This window comes from Pyrus communis, chromosome 9 (genome assembly GCF_041283825.1).
Source record: "Pyrus communis isolate YQ-2024b chromosome 9, ASM4128382v1, whole genome shotgun sequence".
Taxonomy (NCBI): Eukaryota; Viridiplantae; Streptophyta; class Magnoliopsida; order Rosales; family Rosaceae; genus Pyrus; species Pyrus communis.
Genome location: NC_142573.1, coordinates 9,712,691 through 9,734,474, shown reverse-complemented (window position 1 = coordinate 9,734,474; position 21,784 = coordinate 9,712,691). Strand labels below are relative to the sequence as shown.

Below are 21,784 nucleotides of genomic sequence, written 5' to 3'. Positions count from 1 at the left end.
TTTTTTTCTTTGTTTCTTTTTTTTACTTATTCTTTCTCCCAAAAATAAAAATTAAAAATGAAAAAAACCAAAGAAAAAGCAGTTTCACCCTCAATGAAACTATGAATTCGGGCTCAAGCTCAAATTAAATTAGTAATAGAATGAAAATGCAATGGTTGGGATAACAATATCATACAAGATACTTAACTGAAAATGAAATATTTTACAGCTTAAAAATTATAAATATAGTTTAACCATTTTGTTATTCATTTTCTTCAATAGATAAATCTAAAAAGGAAAGTAATATTCGTGAATACAATTCCTCTCATACACACTCATATTTACTTATAGTATTTTAATTGAATAAATAAATAAAAATTAATTGCCGAAAAAAATTATAAAGTGTGCGAAAATTATTTCCATATAAATTCTTGATGAAACAAAACGAATGACCACTTCCAAATAAGATGACATTTATTTTCTGAGATCCAATTGGCTTAGGAAGTTTTTTTTTTTTTTTTTTTAAATTTATTTATTTATTTCAATGTTTGTAATTTACAGCTAAAAATGGTAGACGAGTTTCAGAATATAAATGGGTTCTGTGACTTCTGCCAAAGATAAAGACTAAGTGGAAGATAAAACGTGACACATCATTAGATTCGAATATTCTTATCTAACTACTCTTGTTTTTATTTTTATTTTTTAAGGATCTGCAATTACATGATTATACTACACTTGTACATATGGAGAAGGTTTTTATTATGGTCAAAATACGGATGGTAATACCATGTGTTTTTATATAAGTAGTGAAAAATTATATTTTTTAAGTTATTAACTTTTTACATATTTTACCATTTTTTAAGTTATTAACACGTGGTGTACCATCTTATATTTCGATCGCATCGAAAAATCTCTTCAACATATGAACTGTTTCAGATTTAGTATTGTCCTCTGTGGACAAAACTACCTTGGATCCTGATTCAACTCTCCTTTTTTTATTCATTTTTCTTTTTGTTCCAAGATCCAAACAGATGTGATCTTTGTTTTATCTGTTGACCTTGTTGGGTGTATATAGGTTTAATTAAAGGGAAGTGATTTTCTGCAATCTCCTGTTTTCCTCCCACAATTTTTTCTTTGGTTACGGCCTTTGGATTGAACAAAAAATCAAAAGAGCATCAACCATCAAAAGTAATAGAAGTGCATAACACAAAAAGAGCAGTGTAGACATAGACGAGGGCACTAAGAGGCAAGGGGGATCAACCAACGCTCCGATGAATCTCTATAGATAACTTGGATGTTACCCCTTTTGAAGGTTAGAATAGACCTTCATACATGCCCTCTAACTGTTTGATAAAATACCTCAAAGAAGAGTCACCGTTCTTATTATTTAAAAAAAAATATATATATATTACATGCGATTTTATATAATTTTTCCTGAATCCGCCACTGTGTGTAAAAATCATTCCCTAATTAATCGTTTTACTAGTCACATATTTGCACTGCATAAATGTCCATATTATGTTTTTACAGACACGTGATAAGAGAGACATAATTGCATTCCGTCGGTAAAAAGGCATGTGTATCAACAAATAATGCTCCTGTTCAACCAGATTTGGAAAATATGACAAATAATATTAGAATGAATATAAGGAAAAATGTTATGGTACATATAATCAAACAACAAATGATATGAACCATTTAAAGGTTCAGAATTTCCTGCCCTATCAAACACCGTCTTCAAAAGATCATTTTTAACAGACAATTTCTGTTCAAGGTTCTTGTAACCGAGATTAAGTATACATTATACAAACTAGCCTGTCCAATCTGCGTAACCAATTAAACCTCGAATGAGGTAAGTAGCGAAAGCTAACACCGTCTTTGAAGGCTTCGATACATCTGCCACGCCTTTCCTTTTCCCGGGTTTCTTCTCACGGAAAGACATTAGCAGTAGCACGCATAAGCCAAATGGTTCTTCTTCGAGACATAATGTGTGATGAATTTGGAGGGAGATGCAGAGGCACCGGGGATGTCAGCTGGGACAAGTATTTGAGTTTTACTGGACGCGATTCTCTTACCTGCCACATTTGCATAGAACAAACCTGAAATGGCTGGTACAAATACATCACTTTGCGCGCACACGTAGAAGTCAATGATCTTCTCGAATTCAGACCCCTCGGAATCCAGGTACTTTGATTTCTTGTCCGCTGGGATAATGCCATCCTGCAATGAATTCCAGACTCATTAAGTACAAAATCTACATCTGAAATAGCATTGCAATGATATGGGTTTCGGAAAGAAACTGAAACATAGTAAAAAATTCAAGGCATAACAGGAGAAGTGTGCACCTTGATATACGTTTTCGGGAAGATGTCTTTCAGAGCATCAAGACTGCTGTCCCATTTTGATTCGGTCAAATAGATTGTGGTATCCTTTGCGAATCCAAGTTTCCTCAAGAATAAAGCAATCTCTTGTGCATTATAGCAACTTTTTGTTCCGCTTTCATCTCCTCCTTGGCAACCGTTCTTCTCCAATATGTCAACCCTCAAGTCCACTGCTACAAATTGGCCATCTGACTTGCGGCTCAAAGTTTTCAGACGCTCAACCATTGATTCGACCACTTCACTGATCTCTTGTTGCAACTCTAATGTTCCAAACATTCCCAAACATGCAACTGAATCGCTAGAACTCTTTCCTTCTGTCTTCTTCATATTAACTGAAGGAAAGTAAGTAGCCAACCTTATGTTGCCCTTTGATCTATAAATTGGTTCCACGTGTTCAACAATGTAATCTTCTGTAACCCGATTGGGAACCTTAACAGCGGCAAGATTCCTTGTGGATAATTTACCAGGTCGTTTTTTTACTACTTTGACCACACCATCCAGGCTACTTATAAACTTCTCGACATCATAAATCTCATCAAAGTTCCTGGAATTTCAGTTAAATTAGTTGTTTGCCAAAATCTTTTATCTAAATCGAAACAAAGAATTCTTTTATGGTATTAGTAGAGAAGATATCAGCAAAGTTCAGATAGAGTAAAACAGTATGTTTTTACTGCCAAAACCCAACACAAGCACAATGACAGCAGCAACACGGGAAGAAGTATTACTTGTTCTTAAACTATAAATAATCAAAGGAAAACAGGGTTTTAATAGAGCATTAGCGACTGACCTCTCATCCCCTGGTTTGGTCCCTCTAATATCAGGAAGTACAAGTGTTGCCCCCAGATACCTTGCCACAACAACAGCATCCGCGACCTGAAGAATGCCAAGGAACAGATTACTGAGTGAATAGCGAATTGGCTTACAAATGAAATGGCTAATGTAGGAATGTACAACAGAAAATCTTTACAAAAAGACCCAGGATTTAATAACTTTATCAACGAGATCAACGGTTCATTAAATACCTGTGAAACATGGTATTCGGGGCCATTTGTTAATGAGAACAGGACATACCCCTCCGTCTGCTCTACATCATCTGCTAGCCAGGTAACAAGATAAGAAATTACGAAAAGTAATTAGGCAACGGATCATTGCAATAAACAGCATATGAAATTACCAATGATTTCAAAATGCAATGAAAACTTACCAGATGGCTTAGGCCAACACTGTTTTAGCTCCTCGCCATCATCTTTCCAAGGTCCGCCATTCTTCTTAGCGAAGCTACCGAGGCCCTCCTTTGAATACTCGGAAGTTTCTAGGGTATCTCTTCCTCCTCCTCCAGGAAATTTATCCTGTATAAATCAAAAGATAAGAAAATCACACAATATCCCTGAAATCGATGCTCAAATCTGTCTGCTGAAATTAAACAATGTAAACTTCATAAAAAAAATCTACATGAGACATGAACTCTATGCAACTCTTCTAGAGCGAAAACGCCGAAAAGTGAAGTGTGCCAAATGACTGAGGGGGGAAACATACAAATCTTTTGGATAACAAATCAAATTCTTCAAGCAATAGAAATGTTTTGAATATTTTAAGTTTTGAATCCATTTTGCCTCTCAATTTCTAACAAAATGGCGTAAATCTACATCAACAAATCTACTGTGACCCAAATCACAAAGATTGAAACTTGCTGTGATTAAACTTCGATTACAACAAATCAATGAAAACCCATCAAAGATGACAAATCAAATGAAACAGTAAACCCAGAAGCAGAGAAAATGCTATTGCACAGTGACATAAAATTTGATTATTCTGCAATAAAAAATCAAACAAAAAGCAGTAAAGTGATGATCTTTAGCATTGTGGAGAGAGATTAATGATGGGTTTTGTGGACTTACTTCAACAGAATCAAAATGGTCTCTCTTAATCATGTTCCCAAGCATCACAAACATTGCCAGTGTCAGTACTCCTGCCACTACCTGCCTCAAATCCACACCCATCTCTCTCTCTCTACAAAAAATAAGAACTCTCCTTTACTCACAGTCACAGATCCTACTCGATCACCTCAAAATACACCCTCTCACTAACTCTGCTGAGAGAGAGAGAGAGAGAGAGATGAAGCCCCAGTAGGTGGTGATGGATTGGAGCACTAGGAAACCAAGCAAGGCACTTGGGTAATAAACAGTTGGGGAAAAGGAGAGTGAGAGATTGTAGTTTTGAATCAAAAATGAAAAACTTTAAAGGCAAAATGTCCAGCACAGGAAGTGTATCAGATCACATGTTACTCAGAAATGCATTTTGTAATTGTAAGTCTTCCTTCTTACAGCACAGCACACCGACACTTTCCTTGGGATAATGACACCTAGCCTAAATTTTTTTAATTGTAAGTCTCCCCATTTTCTTTCTTTCTCTGTAAATTCTATTTTTTACCACATTACAATATAATGATATTTTTCTTTTACTTTGTAAATAAGAAGGCTTAAGTTGATTCTCGTCTAAGCCTATTTGAACCATATTAGCCAACTTTTTCACCCTCTTAGACTATATAATTTCGTTTGTTAAAAATAAAAAAATCATGTTATTTTTTATTTTTATATTTCTTTTTTCTTGTGGGTTTATTTTTGTATTTTTCTTAAGTGGTTGGAAAAGAAAAGGTTTTCTACTTCTTCTTTTTTTTTTGTTAAAAATAAAAAGGTTCAAAATTTTGAAGAGCACAAATTTAATATTGAAAAATTAATACTATTAATTGTTATCGATTGGGATCGCACGTTTAAATAACAATTGTCAAATTAATATTTTATTCAAAAAATATTTTAAATTAATTATCTGATAGCATAATTTAATTAAAAGAATATAAATTTAAATCAAGAATGATATTCATAATTATAAAGCAGGAAAATAATTTTCCATCCAAAGATGTGAAACGAGAGATGCAAAATTGAGAAAAGCAAAGAAATATACTTTTTCTTTTATATAAACTAGGACTAAAGTGACATGTTGTTGAACTTTAGTGGCATTGTTGTGAGGAAATTTTGATCGTAAAGATTTAGTGAAATTATCATTAGAGAAAAAAAAAATATAGTTGTAACTGAAAATTGCGTGTTGAACTATAAAAATATTATTATTACGTTTTCTCCTGGTGATGCGTCATCAAGTTGCATCAATGCTTTCATATTCTTTAATTTTTTATTGACCATAACACCTATCTTTCTGTGTTTTTAAGAAAAATAAGATTGGTGGGTGAAATGGCATTATCCATGTACTTTTTGAGAGAGAACTCTTTTAAGGAATTCTTATTACGATTTAATAGTATTTTTTTTTTATGTGCAAGTAATAGATCTTAATTTTGATTATCTTAAACACGAATTCGAAACAAATTATTATTGTTAGCCTCATTGTAAAGTTTAGCTTATTTTTTTGCCGTTTAGTGTTATGTATTAAAAAAAATTAAGGTTAAATTACACAAAACTATCTTAACTATTAGTCGAATTATAATCACATACCTCATATTTTAAACATTATTATGTCATACTTTAATTTATAAATTTGTTGTAATGTCAGACATTCGTTAAATTTTTTGTCAATTTAACTGTTAGCTGTTGACGTAGCAGGCAGCTGGCCCACTTACTCATCCAACCAGATTGATAAATTAATAATTTATTAAAAAGTTAAGAAATTATTTTGAAACAACAAAACTAAAATAATAAAGAGGGTCCCACCACTAAGCTCGGCAATTCCTTCCTCCCCATCGTGCATTATCCTCTCCCACACCAGACGCCACCCTCACCTTCATAACTCCGCCCAAGTCCTCTTCTTCTCCGGCCACTGGATTTTCCCCGCTGGCGATTATTTCTGAAATATCTTCTCTCTCTGGGCTCTTCCAATTATGAAGTTTGAAGGTTATGGAGGAGAGAGAGGGAGGTGTTGGGCGAGTTGACCAGGCATGGAGGAAAGAGAGGTGATGGGTCGGGTCTGTAGTGGTAGTGGGCGTGTGGTGACTGAAGATATTGAAGGTTTTGAGCTTCTTGATTTGCGTGGGTTGTTGCAGGAATTTGGTCTCTATCTGCATTTGGAGATCTGCACCTATCCCTGTTGCCAAGAGTGGGGTGCCGCAAGTCAGGGCACGGGTTGCAGAAGCCGGTCGTGAAGAGGATCGACGTTCATCGAAATTCGGGCCTTGCTGAAGCCCAGGGCTTTATAGTGGCTGTTGTTGCAGATGTGCAGATATTGAAGAAGATGACATTTTTTGAGGGGAAAAGCGAAGAGAGAGACATCCTGAATGGCTAGTTTCATGGTTGAGTGGCAAGGGTTGATTTGAAGCTCTGACGGCGGGAGGGATCGGACGACAGAGATTTTGAATCCATGGTTGTAGAGGACTTGACTTTTTATTTATTTTTTATTTTCTATTTTTTTTAAGGCTCTGAGGTTGCTGCGAGTTGCAGCTATGGGTGAGTGTGATAGATTTTTGTAGTTCAAGGTGTGGGTTGCGGAGTTAACCCCCAATCAGCTAGCCGGAGAAGAAGAGGACTTCACCGGAGTTGTGAAGGTGAGGGTGGTGTCTGGTGGCGTGGAAGAAGGAATTGCACGGTGGTGATGGGAAGGAATTGCTAAGCTTAATGGTGGGACCCTTTTTATTATGTTAATTTTGTTGTTACTAAATTTTTAATTTTTTAATATTTTGTTAATTTATCAATCTAGTTGGATGAGTGTGTGGCCAGTTGCCCGCCATATCATCAGTTAACAGCTAAATTGACAGAAAATTTAACGGATGTCTAAAATTGTAACGAATTTATAAGTTGAGATATGACATTGTAATGTTTAAAGTATAATGTATGAGATTGTAAATCGACGAATAATTGAGGTAAATTTACGTAATTTATCCAAAAATTTAAAGAAAAGTACGAAAAAAAGTCTTGCTTTCATAATCAATGATAACGTGGCTAACCCAACGTTTTTCTCGACCAACAAGTAATGCTTATGAAATTATTCTTGCAAAAATAACTTTTTTTTATTTTTTTATACAAGCGAGATAGCGAGAGGAAATCAAACAAGAGCGTGGAAAAGTAAAAATGAATGTGTGAATAACACTACCATTTTTTAATCCATTATTGCATCCTCCCCACGACACATTTTATTTACACTGGAGACATTTTATTTTGATCATACACTTAGGAGATCAAACGGTATCAATTTGAACAGTATTCCACCACACATTAATGACAAATTAATTCTCTTTTTCATGCAACTTCGGTACCACATGAAGCAACATCATACTTTGACTCCTGAAAAATGGTATCAATTTGAATAACAAGAATGAATTTGATCATAGAATGTAACACTACAAGATTGATCCAGAGTTGTGCTAGTAATAGTGTTAGTTACCTTTTCTTAAAGAGGAAGAATCCCACTTTGTATAGGAAGACTTAAGCATCTCAGTTAAGTAGCTTACCAAAAACAAAAGAAAAAAAGCATCTAATTTAAATAACTAGATCTTGCAAGTTGCTCTTTACCATAGTGATGGAAAGATATTAAATCATTGCATGATTGCATGAGTTTTAACCCTACCAAAAAAAAAAAAAAGAAGACTAGATCTCGGATCCACTCTACCAAAACAAACAAAATTAGATACTTATTTTATTTTATTTTATTTTTCTTAGAAGATCTAGATTAATTAAAATAAATATTGGTATTGATAATTAATAGAAATCTGTTTTTGACAAAAAAAATAAAAAATAAGTTGAAATCTATGATTTCATAATCCCTACAAACACTGGAGCCAAAATTGATGGACATCACTCCGCTGTCTGAGGCGGATGATTGCCAGTTGAGTCAAGTCACTTCCTTGTCAGCTTTGGCCGCTTCCTACTTTCTCCTTAATATTATTAGGATGAAACTTTGTTGCTGAAAGAATCAACATCTCCTCTTGATCACCAATCACGATTGGATACATGTTTAAATTGAATTAAAAAATCAATAACTTGAACACATGTTCAACCGTGATTGGTTATCAGCAGATGGTGCTGCTGATGCAAAGAGCTTATAGTTCAGTCGATAGTTCACACTTGAAGTTCATTTTGTCCATTAATCTTCTTCAATTCATTCGATCTGATGATAATTGAAAATTGAGAATGATGGATGAGAAGTAAAAATAGGTGTGTAAATAGCACTACTTTTCAAAAATTTGATAGTTTAAAAGTCCGATGCAGCAATGAATGACATAGCAGCACAATTGTGGTTCATGATGGTTGAATCGAGGACCTGAACTTCCATCAACAAAGACTATGGGTCATTAGACCAAACTATCATCTATCGTCATGTATTTAGTTTGCCGAAAAAGTATAATTATGTACTAGTATTTTGGTTCATTTTTTGCTTTTATATTTATTTGGTCTTCTTGTATTAATTCATTAACCGCTTTTTAGCCAAAATGGTGCATAACTTCTCATTTTGATTCCTGAGATTTGAAATCCATATAAGCGGTCCATGAGATTGTCCACAATCAATCATTTTGATCATTGGATGAAAAATTATGTTAAATAAGAATCAAAATGACAAAATTACCCTCAATTTAATAAACAATATGCTAAAATGATTTGACCAAAATCAAGGGTATTTTTGTCATATTATCCTTATTTTATAGAGATTTTTCATGAAAATGACCAAAATAATTGATTGTGGACAAACTGAAGGACCAATTCTATTGATTTCAAATCTCAGGAACCAAAATGAGAAGTTATGCAAATTTCAGAAACCATTTTGACCAAAAAGCCTTTATTAACTGCTTAGCACTTGAGGGTTGATATATGAGTCAAAGATGAAACCCCCTAACTAGTGTTAAACGAAAAGGATTTTAAGGTGCCAAAGTCAAGCCTTGCAGGGGTGGAGAATGCTGCTCTATTCTCTTAAAAATTGTGGCTTAAATTAATTAATCAAATGATTAAGGTGGTAGGGTTTGCTCTAGTTAAGTTTGAGATTCTTATCCTTCATGACGTGAACGAAATTATAAGTTATTTCAAGTGGTTTTTGGTTAATTAGCTGGGCAATTGTTTTCAGTTTTAAAAATATAGGAAAGCTTGGTTTGACTGAACAAGAGCAAGATTGCTCAACTAATTTTTAAGCTACATAGAACACATTTATTGATTGTATTGTTAATCACGTCTCTTAAACTAAAGAAATTCAATAAATATGATACGAACAATTGCCATAACTTGTGCAAAGTCATACAATTTTTGTAACAAAAAGGAAAAATAATTGTCGTAACTTATGGGATAAAACTTACCCTAAAAGACGGATTTGTAATTAGAGATGACAATGAGCTTATATAACAAAATTATTAATGTGAAAGATAGAATATTTTTTATATACGAATGAAAATTACAAAGAGAAGCCCCTCGGGCAAGAACTAAAACAGAAATCCCAAAACCAAGCACCACGAGCTTCACAGGAAAGAGTGTATCACTAAACCTAACAATCATGAGACAGTTGACTAGGAATGGGTAACGGTTATGACGGATGGGTAACCGTGATTATTTACTCATAACCGTTTATGTTCATACCCGCATACTCGTTTACTAGTTGGGTAATTGCACAAACGGTTATACCCATATTCATAACCGTTTACAAATAGTTAACCATACCTATAACCGTGTACCCATTTACCTATTTAACCATAACCATTTACTTGTTTTTGATCCCGTTCATCCTTTTTTTTTACCTATTTACCATTTTTTTCACCCATCTACATGTTTTTTTTAACAACTTGAAAATTACAAAAGAAAATTTTGTCATAATTTTCATTTTCTGACAATTAAACACCGTTATAGGTACATTTTAGCATACATTTCCCTATTTTAATCATTTAAGTCGTCATACAATTTCAATAATTGAAATAATAGTTTACGAACGATGTTTTTCTGCTACACCCAAGCAAGTCTTTAATTATAATCCATATGATTGCAAAGTAAAGCTTCTAAAAACAAAAAGTAGTCATTATCTTAAATGCTAGATGATTCAAAGCTCCAAAATATTCCGAAACTAAACACTTTTGAACACTAATGTTTTAGCACGTTCAATCACGAAGTCTCATTGACTCGTTGTCATCAAAAGAGGCCTACAAAAGAAATGTACAAATTGAATTAGTATCCCATTTAGGAACATTGACACCAATTAGCATGAGAGAGAGGGCGGCGAGGAGAGATAGATGAGTGGCGGAGATGAGAGGGAGGGCAGCGAGGAGGGAGAGATCAACGGGAGACGAGGTGTTTGAGACTTTGAGTTTGGTGAAGGGATTGAAAATTTAGGGTTTTTAATTTTTTTTTTTTTTAATTTTACATATATTAAATTAAATGGGTAAATGGATGCCCATTATAACTGCAGGTAATACCCATAATCGATGGATATCCGTTATAACAGCGGGTAATAACCATAACCGCCCCTTTAAATTTCACGGATAAACAGTTATATCCATAACCGTTTATTCGTCTAAATGGTTACTCATAACCGTAACCGTGAACTTTAAATGGGTGGGTAACCATAGTTACCCAAATCCATAAATATTTTGCCCATCACTACAAATGACCAATTTTAGCTAATGCATCAACCACAAAATTTACTTGCTGGTCTCGTTAATCGGATCAATCATCAGAACATAAAAAATTTCAGTTAATGTTGTGCAATGTACGAAAATGAAGAAAAATACATACATTATCTCGCCAATATGTGCACCTAGCTTACTAAGACTTGTGCAATTGGCTGGGTTTTGAACTAATTTTGGGTCGATGACTTGTCCCAGTTCGTCTTACTAACCAACTCCACTACTCCCAGAACTAGAAACAATTTAAGGCTCCTACTATAATTTTCACTACTATTACTACTATCTAACGATAAGCGAGTTTATCAAGTTCGTTTCATTTGTTAGCGGGCTTATCAAGTTCAATTTACTTGAATGATGAATTTGATATCCAATTATAGTTTTTTCAACAGAGATATTCCATTAGAGCTGACCCATTTGGTTTAGCTCAAATCCCGTCCTTAATGTCATTGTATATATAACAAATGGTTCGAATCTGAGGACACACGCTTTTGACACCCATTTGTAGGGCCTATTTCATAAAGTATTTCAACGATCAGAACCGTTTAAATTTTAGTACATCATTCGTAGATCATCATTGCAAAAACTTAGACAAATCTAAAATCATTAAGATATTCATTTGTAGTGAAAAAAAATAGACGAATACGATTCTACAAAGAAACACTAAATTTAATCCAACGGTCATATAATTTCGAACTTGGGTGATTTTTAGAAGATATGACACATAAAAGATAAACGGTTGGATCTTTAAAATACATTATGGAAGAAGCTCCACAAAACGTGTCAAAATATATGTCAAAAACGTGTGTCACAAAACTTCTTCACACCTTTTATTTTAGTCCGAAATGATATGATCCAACCCATTGGTTTGGTACGGTTTGCAACCCAACTGAAATGATCCAACTCAACTTAAACCAACGCAACCCAATCCCATCCTCCATCGGCCCAATCCAACTGTTCTTCTCACACTCTCCCTCACCTCACTCTCTCTCGTCGGTCGTCTGTCACTTCCAATCCAAGCCACCACCAACACACCAAAATCAAAACACCGAATCCCCCACCATTCACCATCCAAACAAACGCCCAGATCTCCTCCTCCTCTTCCACATTTCTCCGATTCAGATCCGACTTTCCCCGATTCGGATCCGCCGAGATCCAATCCCAATTTCGGATCCCCAATGGAGAAGTCGTGCACTCTCCTGGTCCACTTCGACAAGGGCACCCCCGCCCTCGCCAATGAGATCAAGGAAGCCCTCGAAGGAAACGACACCGAATTGAAGATCGAAGCCCTGAAGAAGGCCATCATGCTCCTCCTCAACGGCGACACCATCCCTCACCTCTTCATCACCATCATTCGCTACGTCCTCCCCTCCGAGGACCACACCATCCAGAAGCTCCTCCTCCTATACCTCGAGATCATCGACAAGACCGACTCCAAGGGGAAGGTCCTGCCGGAGATGATCCTCATCTGCCAGAACCTCCGCAACAACCTCCAGTCCCCCAACGAGTACATCCGCGGCGTCACGCTCCGGTTTCTCTGCCGCTTGAATGAGTCCGAGATCATCGAGCCTCTTATCCCTTCGATTCTCGCCAATTTGGAGCACCGCCACCCGTTCGTGCGGCGGAATGCGGTCCTGGCGATCATGTCCGTGTACCGCCTGCCGCAGGGGGAGACGTTGCTGGACAGCGCGCCGGAGATCATAGATCGGTTCTTGGCATCGGAGCAGGACCCTTCGAGTAAGCGAAATGCTTTCCTTATGCTGTTTAATTGCGCGCAGGATAGGGCTGTGAATTACTTGTTTAAGCATATCGATAGGATTATTGATTGGGGGGAACAGTTACAGATGGTTGTGTTGGAATTGATTAAGAAGGTCTGTAGGGTTAATAAGGGTGAGAAAGGGAAGTACATTAAGGTTATTATATCATTGCTTAATGCCCCGTCGAGTGCGGTTGTTTATGAGTGTGCCGGAACCCTTGTGTCATTGTCCTCGGCACCTACTGCAATTCGGGCAGCTGCCAACACGTACTGTCAGTTGTTGTTGTCTCAGAGTGATAACAATGTGAAGTTGATTGTGCTGGATAGGATTAGTGAGCTTAAGGCATCACACAGGGAGATTGTGGTTGAGTTGGTTATGGATGTGCTCAGGGCATTGTCGAGTCCGAATGTTGATATTAGGAGGAAGACTCTTGACATTGTGCTTGATTTGATTACTCCTGCGAATGTTGATGAGGTTGTGATGATGTTGAAGAAGGAGGTTGTGAAGACTCAGAGCGGGGAACATGAGAAGAATGGGGAGTATAGGCAGATGTTGGTGCAAGCAATATACGCATGTGCTGTTAAGTTTCCTGAGGTGGCTAGCACAGTGGTGCACCCCTTGATGGATTTCTTGGGCGATTCGAATGTGGCTTCAGCCCTGGACGTGGCTGTTTTTGTGCGTGAGATCATTGAAACCAACCCCAAGCTGCGTGTTTCTATAATAATGAGGCTGCTGGATACTTTCTACCAGATCCGCAATTCCAGGGTGTGTACTCATGCTCTATGGATTATCGGCGAGTATGCTCACTCGCTTTCTGAAGTTGAGAGTGGGATTGCAACCATTAAGCAGTGTCTTGGGGAGCTTCCATTCTACACTGCTTCCGAGGAAAAGGAGGCACAAGATGCTTCAAAGAACTCTCAGGTGGTAAGCTCGAGCACTGTGTCTTCTAGGAGGCCTGTGGTCCTTGCAGACGGGACCTATGCCACCCAGTCTGCTGCTCTGGAAACTGCGATGTCTGCACCTGTCCTTGTTCAAGGATCTCTGACTTCTGTGGGGAACTTGAGGTCATTGGTTCTCTCGGGTGATTTTTTCCTTGAGTCGGTTGTGGCTTGCACATTAACGAAGCTTGTTTTGAGATTGGAAGAGGTTCAGCCTTCAAAGGTTGAAGTGAACAAGGCAACCACACAAGCATTGTTGATCATGGTCTCTATGCTGCAACTGGGACAATCCTCAGTCCTTCCACATCCGATTGATAATGATTCTCAAGATAGAATTGTTCTTTGCATCCGATTACTATGCCATAAAGGTGAAGGAGTAAGGAAGATATGGCTGGAGTCATGTAGACAAAGCTTTGTGAAAATGCTTGCAGATAAGCAGCTCCGGGAAACAGAAGAAAGTAAAGCTAAGGCCCAGATATTGAATGCACAACCTGATGACCTTATTGATTTCTACCATCTCAAGAGCAGAAAGGTAAGGAAGACTTATGCTTCTCGTCTTTTGCATTCAGTAAAGTTAATATCCTATCAAGGGTTTGATATTGTTTCTTTATGGATTTTTCTTTCGTTTCAGTTTGTTATGATAGACTTTTGGTCATGTTCTGATTTGCTTTAGATATTGAGGCAGATTATTTTTCTTAACTATTTAATGGTAATTTAGCAGTTTATAAAGTTGTGGTACAAACAACCTGTAAACTGTAGTTCAGATCGACCACCAAAACCATCGTTTGTATCACATACTTTTGAATGTTTTTCTTATATGCATATATTTTTCAGGGCATGAGCCAGCTTGAGTTGGAAGATGAGGTCCAAGATGATCTCAAACGTGCTACTGGAGAGTTCACAAAGGATAACGATGACGCGAACAAGCTCAACCGCATTCTTCAGCTCACAGGATTCAGTGATCCTGTTTATGCTGAAGCCTATGTTACAGTTAATCATTATGACATTGTTCTTGATGTTACTGTCATCAATCGAACAAAGGAAACCCTTCAGAATTTGTGCTTGGAGTTGGCCACAATGGGTGATCTCAAACTTGTTGAACGTCCGCAAAACTATACACTAGCTCCGGAATCAAGCAAACAGATAAAGGCAAACATTAAGGTCTCTTCAACTGAAACGGGAGTTATATTTGGTAACATTGTGTACGAGAGTTCTTCAAATGTGCTTGATAGAACGGTTATTGTCCTCAATGACATCCATATCGATATAATGGATTACATCTCTCCTGCATCATGCACTGATGTAGCATTTAGGGCAATGTGGGCTGAGTTTGAGTGGGAGAATAAGGTACACTGGTTTTGATACATTTTTACATTATTTTCTGTGCTTCATTGATATGATCATTTGGTGCATCTTGGAGAAATGGCTTCTCAATGACTCTAAAGGATCTCACTTCTTTAAACAATCATTTGATATTTTATGTGGACGGATATTGATGTTGCGATAAGGCTTAGGAGACATGCGTTCATATGATGAACCACTTTATTAACATTTAATTGTTTGATGTATCTGGTTATGATGATGTTGTGCTGGTAGTAAACTAGAAAAGTATATAATATTTGCGGTGGTTGTTGTACTGTTTGTCAATGGGTGTTAAACGTTGGTGATGATTACTGCCATGTGCTAGCACTGTGCTAGTTGTCCTTATTTTTTAATGGTAGTAGGATTGTCTCCAACCCTCAAAGATATGATTCATCGTGGGCAACTCTTTCATTTTGCTAAGTCACATACATTGATCCCAGTTAAACTCTCTATAGGACAGCTGTCAAGCCTCAGAAATCATTTTTGTCGTTCTAGTAGATATATATATATATATATATATTTGTTTATTTATATTCAATTTTATGTTTTGTGGTTGTTGTACCTTAAATTATGCAAATTTATCAATTTCTTTCATGTTATATAATCCCTGGTGGACATCAAATTTGGCTTATGTTTCCTATCTCATAAAGGGGATAATTTAGATGGTGTTTCTGAATTGTCATTGGTTGCTAGCTCATGAATCATCTTTTCATAAATGTGTTGCTCATTTTATGATTATATAGTTCTCATGGATTTATTTTTCATTCTCACATCAAAAGGCAATGTGCATCATATGTGTCGTTGTTTGGTTTTGTTCCTTGATAGATGCATTTGGATTCTACTATGCATTAACACATTTGTGTTTCCCCAGGTTGCCGTAAATACTGTTATTCAAGACGAGAAGGAATTTCTGAACCACGTTGTAAAAGCGACTAACATGAAGTGCCTGACTCCACCGTAAGATTTAGACTATTAACTCTGTTTGTTGTTTACTCTGTGACATGTGAAATTATTACTTAAATAGATGCACAGAATCATACATAGCTATGGACATATGCAGGCATGCGGAGCATTAATCTGTGCATATATAATTATACAACAACCATTCAAGTAGTTGGCATAGTTGTCTATTTTAGTGCGATGTTGGTCGTTCTTACTAGTGTCCTACACATGCATCTTAAGAGTAGGAAGAATTCCTTTTGATTTCCTATGCATTCTTGGTGGATCATTGATGGTTCATTAATTCCTGATCATCCTTACTGGCATTAGATCGGCACTGGAAGGAGAGTGTGGAGTCCTTGCTGCTAATCTTTATGCAAAGAGTGTCTTCGGGGAGGATGCTTTGGTGAATGTGAGCGTTGAGAAACAAGCAGATGGTAAGCTAAGTGGATACATCAGAATTAGAAGCAAGACTCAAGGCATTGCCCTCAGTCTGGGGGACAAAATCACCTTGAAACAGAAAGGCGGCCCTTGATCGGACATTAACCCTAATTTTGCAGCTGTTTTTTTCTTCCTCAACCTTGTGAGTACGAGTCTGCTTGCAGCCATAAGCCTATATCTTTTCATCTTGCTCTTACAGTCATGTTTTTCCTGAGGATCAAGTTTGTTATAGTTCGGTTTCTTATGTCCTTGCCTTGGATGTTACATTTAGCTTTGTTCCTTCGTTTTTTCGCAGCAAGTGCGTGGATAGGACGTATTGCTATCCACGATATATCCAAAGTAAAGTTGTAGTGATGTCAACCTTACACATTCCTATTGTCAAATGTAACATTTCGTGTTTTAACTTTGTACTAGCTGTTGCTATCGGTCCACAGTATTTGTGCCAGTATTTTCTGCCCGTTGCGTTGCATATTTCACCTTCAAGTTTACTGGGTCGCTTTGCTTTACTTTTTTGCATCAATCGACGTACACCCCCCTTGGGGAAAAGTTAACAACCTTTTTAGTTTCCCTTTGTGGGATGAAGGTAAAGTGTGCACACACACACAATCTCTAAAGTTAACAACTTATCATGTCTTAAAAGCAAGCAAATTAGTCTGTTATGGTACCTTAAAAGCAAGAAACCAGCATTCTCGTTACGCAAAAGAAGCAATTTACTCCAAGGTACACACAAACAAAATAATAGTAACTAAATAAATAAACTTTCCATGAATCTCAACTGCCCTTATTGTTTTTAACAAACGACTGGGTAATTACACTAATTAATCTAAATTACGGGGAATTCAAACTTTGGATGCGGAGTGTGGACTGGAGCACACTGCTTTAACCAACTTGACCGCCTTAACCATCCTTATTATATTACTGATGTTCCAACAAAATTTAAGAGATTTCTTGGAAGGTTAATTTATGGGCAAACAACTTTAAGTTCAACAGGATTCAGTAGGCAGTCTTCATTTTTGTGTGTTTATGATGTTATATGTTTTTTAATTTGTTTGTTAAATAAAGGAAATTCTTGGCATGGTGGTTGAGGGTTCTTACGGGGTGTTTATCTTGCAGGTTGAAGGTTGGTTTGAATCTGGTAATTCTCTTTGTTTTCATTTGGTACTGTTTGGTGTAAAGTGAATTTTTATTTTTTTATTTTTTGAGTGGTGTGGAAGAAACCATGACTCTATTTTTTACTGCACTCTTCTGCAATCTTTTGGTGCACTATAAAAAAATGTAACCCAAATTTTGGTTCAATCAGATTGGTTGGGATTCTGAGATTGGAAAGTGCTTTTTTTTGGAAAATGGCTGATGTTGAAAGTTTTGAGAATCTAAAAGCTGCCCAGAAATTGTTGAAGGCTAGTATGGAGCAATCTACAGCTCTTTCTTCGGAAATCGATGACGCTTCTTCAAGGTTGGATGGCATGAAGCAGAGATTGTCATCTTTGGAAGCTGCAATTAAGCCGGCTGCGACGCAAAAGTGTGGATATTTTGCAATGAGGGACCAAATAAATGGTGCCATCGGTACTGCATCTGCTGTTCTCAAAGTGTATGATGTCGTTCGGGAGCTTGAGAATTCGCTCTCTTTCAAATCATGTTCTGATCTCCCCGCTTATCTTTCGGTCATGAAAAGGCTCGAAGAAGCGTTGAGGTTTCTTGCTGGCAATTGTGGGCTGGCCATTCAGTGGCTGCAGGACATTGTTGGGTTTCTGGAAGGCGACACATTGGCCAATGATCAAAGCCTCTTGAATTTGAAGAAAGCTGTGAGAATACTATGGGTGTTGCGTGCAATCAAGGGTTACGCTCGCCTTGATGGAGGAGTTCTCAATGCTGCATTCAACAAGCTGGAAACTGAATTTGAAAGTTTATTAATGGAGAAAAATGCTGCAACCTGCATTGCTTCATCTCCATTACTCGTGCCGGTAGTTCAAAAGCTTCAAGCCATAGTTGAGAGACTGAATGCTGCTGATCGGCTTGAAAAGTGCATATTGTTGTACGCTGACGCGCGGAGTTTGAATGCTAGAAGAAGCTTGCAGGCTCTTGATCTCGACTACCTTGAGATAGAAGTCTCAGAGTTTGATGATTTGCAAAGCATCGACTCCGACCAATGGAGTGAGCATTTGGAGTTGGTTGTGAAGCATTTTCTCGAGCTCGAGTACAAACTCTGCAACAATGTCTTTGAGAAGACAGGATTGGACGCTTGGAAGCGCTGCATTGCAAGATTCACTGAAGAGTTTCGACTTGTTTCTTTCCTCCAATTTGGCAGGAGTGTCACCAAGATCAAGAAGGGCCCCTTAAAGCTGTTAAAGCTCTTAGATATATTCACGGTTCTGGAAAATCTAAGGTTAAATTTTAACAGGCTTTTTGGCGGGGAGGCCTGCGCTGAAATCCAAAACCTCACAAGGGATTTAATCAAGAAAGTTGTCAATGGTGCTTGTGAGATTTTCTGGGAACTTCCTAATCAAGTGGAGTTGCAAAGGTGGTTTTCTCCTCCTTCGGATGGTAGCATTCCTGGGCTAGTGACCTTTATAACTAGTTACTGCAATCAACTGCTAGGAGATAATTACAGGGCAATATTGATCCAGGTCTTGCAGATCCATCAAAGCTGGAAAACCGATATACATGAAGATGATGATGATCTTCTTTCGAAGCAAATTTTTAGCACGATGGAGGAAATCAGGATAAATTTGGATGCGTGGTCGAAGACCTATGAAGACATCTCCCTCTCCTATCTTTTCATGATGAACAATCACTGCCATTTCAGCCAATTGAAGGGCACAGAGCTTGGGGACTTGATGGGAAATTCTTGGTTAGGAGCACATGAGCAATACAAGGACTACTATGCAGCTCTCTACTTGAGAGAGAGTTGGGGAAAGCTTCTGATTCTTCTAACCCAAAAGTGTTGGATTTCGCTTCCTGTCGGGGGAGCAATGGATTATCATCAGGGCATCGACAATAAGAAAAGGCTCAAGGCATTCAACGAGGCTTTCGATGAAAGGTACAAGAAGCACTCGAATTGGGTCATTTCAGACGATTGCTTGAGGCAGAAGGTATGCCAACTTTTGGTGCAGGCAGTTGTACCTGTTTATAGCAGTTACATGCAGGAGTATGGAGTTTTGGTGCAACAAGATGCAAGTGCTAGAAAGTATGTGAAGCACACTACACAAAGCTTGGAGAAGATGTTGAGTTCACTTTTTCAGCCCCAGGTTAGCAAGTATTGCAGCACCAAACATGCACGCTTTATCGGTAGGCTGAAAAACGTAGTGACCAATCAGTTTCGTGTTACGCTTACAGCAGTGTGAGTTCATAGGGTAATGCTAGGAAACTACATTTTACAGTTATAGATTTCTATTAGTAATTTCTTTGTACATATGTAAACATACTAATTAAGATGTATTGATTTAAATTATTATTCTTGGATTTCCTATTAACTTCTTCATTCTCATTCGTATTGATGTTCTTGATTCGTGAAAGGAAAAGTTTGTGCCAATTGATTTTCATCAGCACTTCAACAAAAAGAATTTCGAGTGGGATCACATAAAACTAAATCGATTGATGACGAGAACAACTTCTGGAAGTACTATGAGCACTTGAAATTACAGTTAAATTCTGTCAATTTGATGAACGAAAGTTTACATTCCCATAAAAAAAATCACCAATCTGATAATCCGTAATTTAATCTACGAGGTAATTGCAGAAGTGAAACTGTCAAACCACTCTTTACAAACCAACACAGGTGCACCTTCATTCTATGCTACTGTGAAAATTCAATATTTCCTAAAGGAGTTTCTATGATCTTCAAGAGGAAGAAGACAGATGCTAAGAATTAAGTGCCTGCAGTTGCAGCGGGCTCTGTTGATGAAGCATTCCCCTTGTTGTCTGAATCAGAAAGATGTTTGAGGGCTGCTGCTGATGTTTCTGATGGATCAGGGCTAGGTTCTCTATGCCGTTGTAGACTGGAGCTCACAAAACGTGGTCTTTTGGGGATAGCGATTTGTTGCCATGTAGTACACGTGCGTGGAAAGTCTTTGCAGAAATCTGGTTTGGGGCTGATGCTGCAGAAGCTGCTTCTGCCGTCATTGGAACCTATACGAAAAGTTTACAAGTCAAAAGCTAAAAAACAAAGGCCAATACTAAATTCCAAGTCTCTAGAATATGATTGTCACTCTGCAAAGGGGAATCTCAAATCTACGGTGTGTGTATGTGTGAAATATGAGGGATGCACATAGGTAAAAATGAGCTTGCGGAATAACTGATCAGAAATAGAAACTCCTACAGCACAACAAGCTCATCATTATCAAGCTATTCAATCTATAATATCTTTCCCAACTTGGTTCCTTCTTCGGTCTCGGAAGGCAGATAAGAGCAATTATGTAGCATTGTTAACATGCATCCTCTGCCTAATGAACATGGTAAAGTTTGAACGATTTTGTATCAGGTTTAGTACTCTCAACCAAGTCAATCTCCGTAAGGCCTACCCTCAATCTCTCTCTCTCTCTCTCTCTCTCTCTCTCTCGGGAACTAACAGCAGCAACTTCCCCAACGTAAAATAAGCTAGTGTATTCAGAAGATTGACCAGCATAGTCCAATATAAGATTCATAACCTACATAAGCGGTGCAATGGGATTAGCATCCGCTACATAACCTACATAAGCGGTGCAATATAAGATTCATAACCAAAAAAGAAAATTGCAGCTAATCAAGAGAGTTTGATAGTCAGGATACCAGGATACAAAATCTACAGCCACTTCGCCCAGAAACGCCTCTAAATCCTCTTTTGCTTGATATTGATGCTTCCCTTTGCAAACCAGCACGCTAATATACTCCTCGATTAATGAACATATTGATCTCGGTAAATTTGAAGAAGTGATTCAACCATGAAGCAACGAAAACTTGTTAACAAGAACAGTTCAAATCACGAATTTGGGTTTCAATCATCACGAAATGTTAATTACATTGCAAACATTTTCTCAGCAACCAAACATACAGTTAATATCAACGCACATTATATATAAGATAATGATTTATACCTGAGAAAAAATTGAAATCCAACAATCGGAGTTCTAGAAAAGAAAAAAGGACACAAATAACGTTATAATGGCATGACTAAAGAAAAATGTTTTTTTTATAGTGCAGAACAATTATAAATAACAAATTCTAAGAGCATCCAAATTTATATAAAAAGGACTTTGAAGAATGTATTATCTGAAGTTGAAGTCGTGTGTCTAACCACCACATCGTGATCTAGTGGTTGGGGACTAATTACAAGCTCGTATTGAGTTCAATTCCTGCTGCTTGTGAATCGCGTGCTGAAATGTCTCTGTGAGTCTTTCCAACTTCCGAAAGGGTGGACTTCTA

The 21,784-nt window shown here is 37.3% G+C and overlaps 3 protein-coding genes and 1 long non-coding RNA gene across 4 annotated transcripts; 2 read left to right on the top strand and 2 right to left on the bottom strand.

Moving 5' to 3' along the window:
• Positions 1-1,590: 1,590 nt before the first annotated feature.
• On the bottom strand, positions 1,591-4,714 carry LOC137739223 (protein MANNAN SYNTHESIS-RELATED 1). Its single transcript, XM_068478772.2, has 6 exons — positions 4,259-4,714; positions 3,565-3,709; positions 3,383-3,453; positions 3,148-3,233; positions 2,325-2,904; positions 1,591-2,199 (listed from the first exon to the last, which is right to left on the bottom strand). The coding sequence occupies exons 1-6, from the start codon at positions 4,358-4,360 to the stop codon at positions 1,921-1,923; spliced, it is 1,263 nt and encodes a 420-aa protein (XP_068334873.2). The 5' UTR covers positions 4,361-4,714; the 3' UTR covers positions 1,591-1,920.
• Positions 4,715-11,792: 7,078 nt separating this feature from the next.
• LOC137739008 (coatomer subunit beta-1) lies at positions 11,793-16,844 on the top strand. Its single transcript, XM_068478482.2, has 4 exons — positions 11,793-14,177; positions 14,480-14,992; positions 15,879-15,964; positions 16,277-16,844. The coding sequence occupies exons 1-4, from the start codon at positions 12,129-12,131 to the stop codon at positions 16,479-16,481; spliced, it is 2,853 nt and encodes a 950-aa protein (XP_068334583.2). The 5' UTR covers positions 11,793-12,128; the 3' UTR covers positions 16,482-16,844.
• An 87-nt stretch (positions 16,845-16,931) lies between these two features.
• LOC137739007 (exocyst complex component EXO70A1) lies at positions 16,932-19,865 on the top strand. The gene has a single exon (XM_068478481.2). It carries the CDS (start codon positions 17,731-17,733, stop codon positions 19,726-19,728), a length of 1,998 nt encoding a protein of 665 aa, XP_068334582.2. The 5' UTR covers positions 16,932-17,730; the 3' UTR covers positions 19,729-19,865.
• Positions 19,866-20,057: 192 nt separating this feature from the next.
• Positions 20,058-21,499, bottom strand: LOC148694202 (uncharacterized). Its single transcript, XR_015966923.1, has 2 exons — positions 21,152-21,499; positions 20,058-20,512 (listed from the first exon to the last, which is right to left on the bottom strand). It is a non-coding gene; the product is annotated as an uncharacterized LOC148694202 (long non-coding RNA).
• Between the last annotated feature and the right edge of the window lie 285 nt (positions 21,500-21,784).

What these genes read in the sequence shown, in the direction of transcription:
- LOC137739223 (XM_068478772.2), bottom strand. Translation starts at nt 4,360, where the DNA reads ATGGGTGTGGATTTGAGGCAGGTAGTGGCAGGAGTACTGACACTGGCA. An exon ending in ACCATTTTGATTCTGTTGAA is followed by an intron (nt 3,710 to 4,258) that starts GTAAGTCCACAA and finishes TGATTTATACAG; the next exon opens with GATAAATTTCCTGGAGGAGG. An exon ending in TCCCGAAAACGTATATCAAG is followed by an intron (nt 2,200 to 2,324) that starts GTGCACACTTCT and finishes AATTCATTGCAG; the next exon opens with GATGGCATTATCCCAGCGGA.
- LOC137739007 (XM_068478481.2), top strand. Translation starts at nt 17,731, where the DNA reads ATGGCTGATGTTGAAAGTTTTGAGAATCTAAAAGCTGCCCAGAAATTG.
- LOC137739008 (XM_068478482.2), top strand. Translation starts at nt 12,129, where the DNA reads ATGGAGAAGTCGTGCACTCTCCTGGTCCACTTCGACAAGGGCACCCCC. An exon ending in AGTTTGAGTGGGAGAATAAG is followed by an intron (nt 14,993 to 15,878) that starts GTACACTGGTTT and finishes GTGTTTCCCCAG; the next exon opens with GTTGCCGTAAATACTGTTAT. An exon ending in ATGAAGTGCCTGACTCCACC is followed by an intron (nt 15,965 to 16,276) that starts GTAAGATTTAGA and finishes TACTGGCATTAG; the next exon opens with ATCGGCACTGGAAGGAGAGT.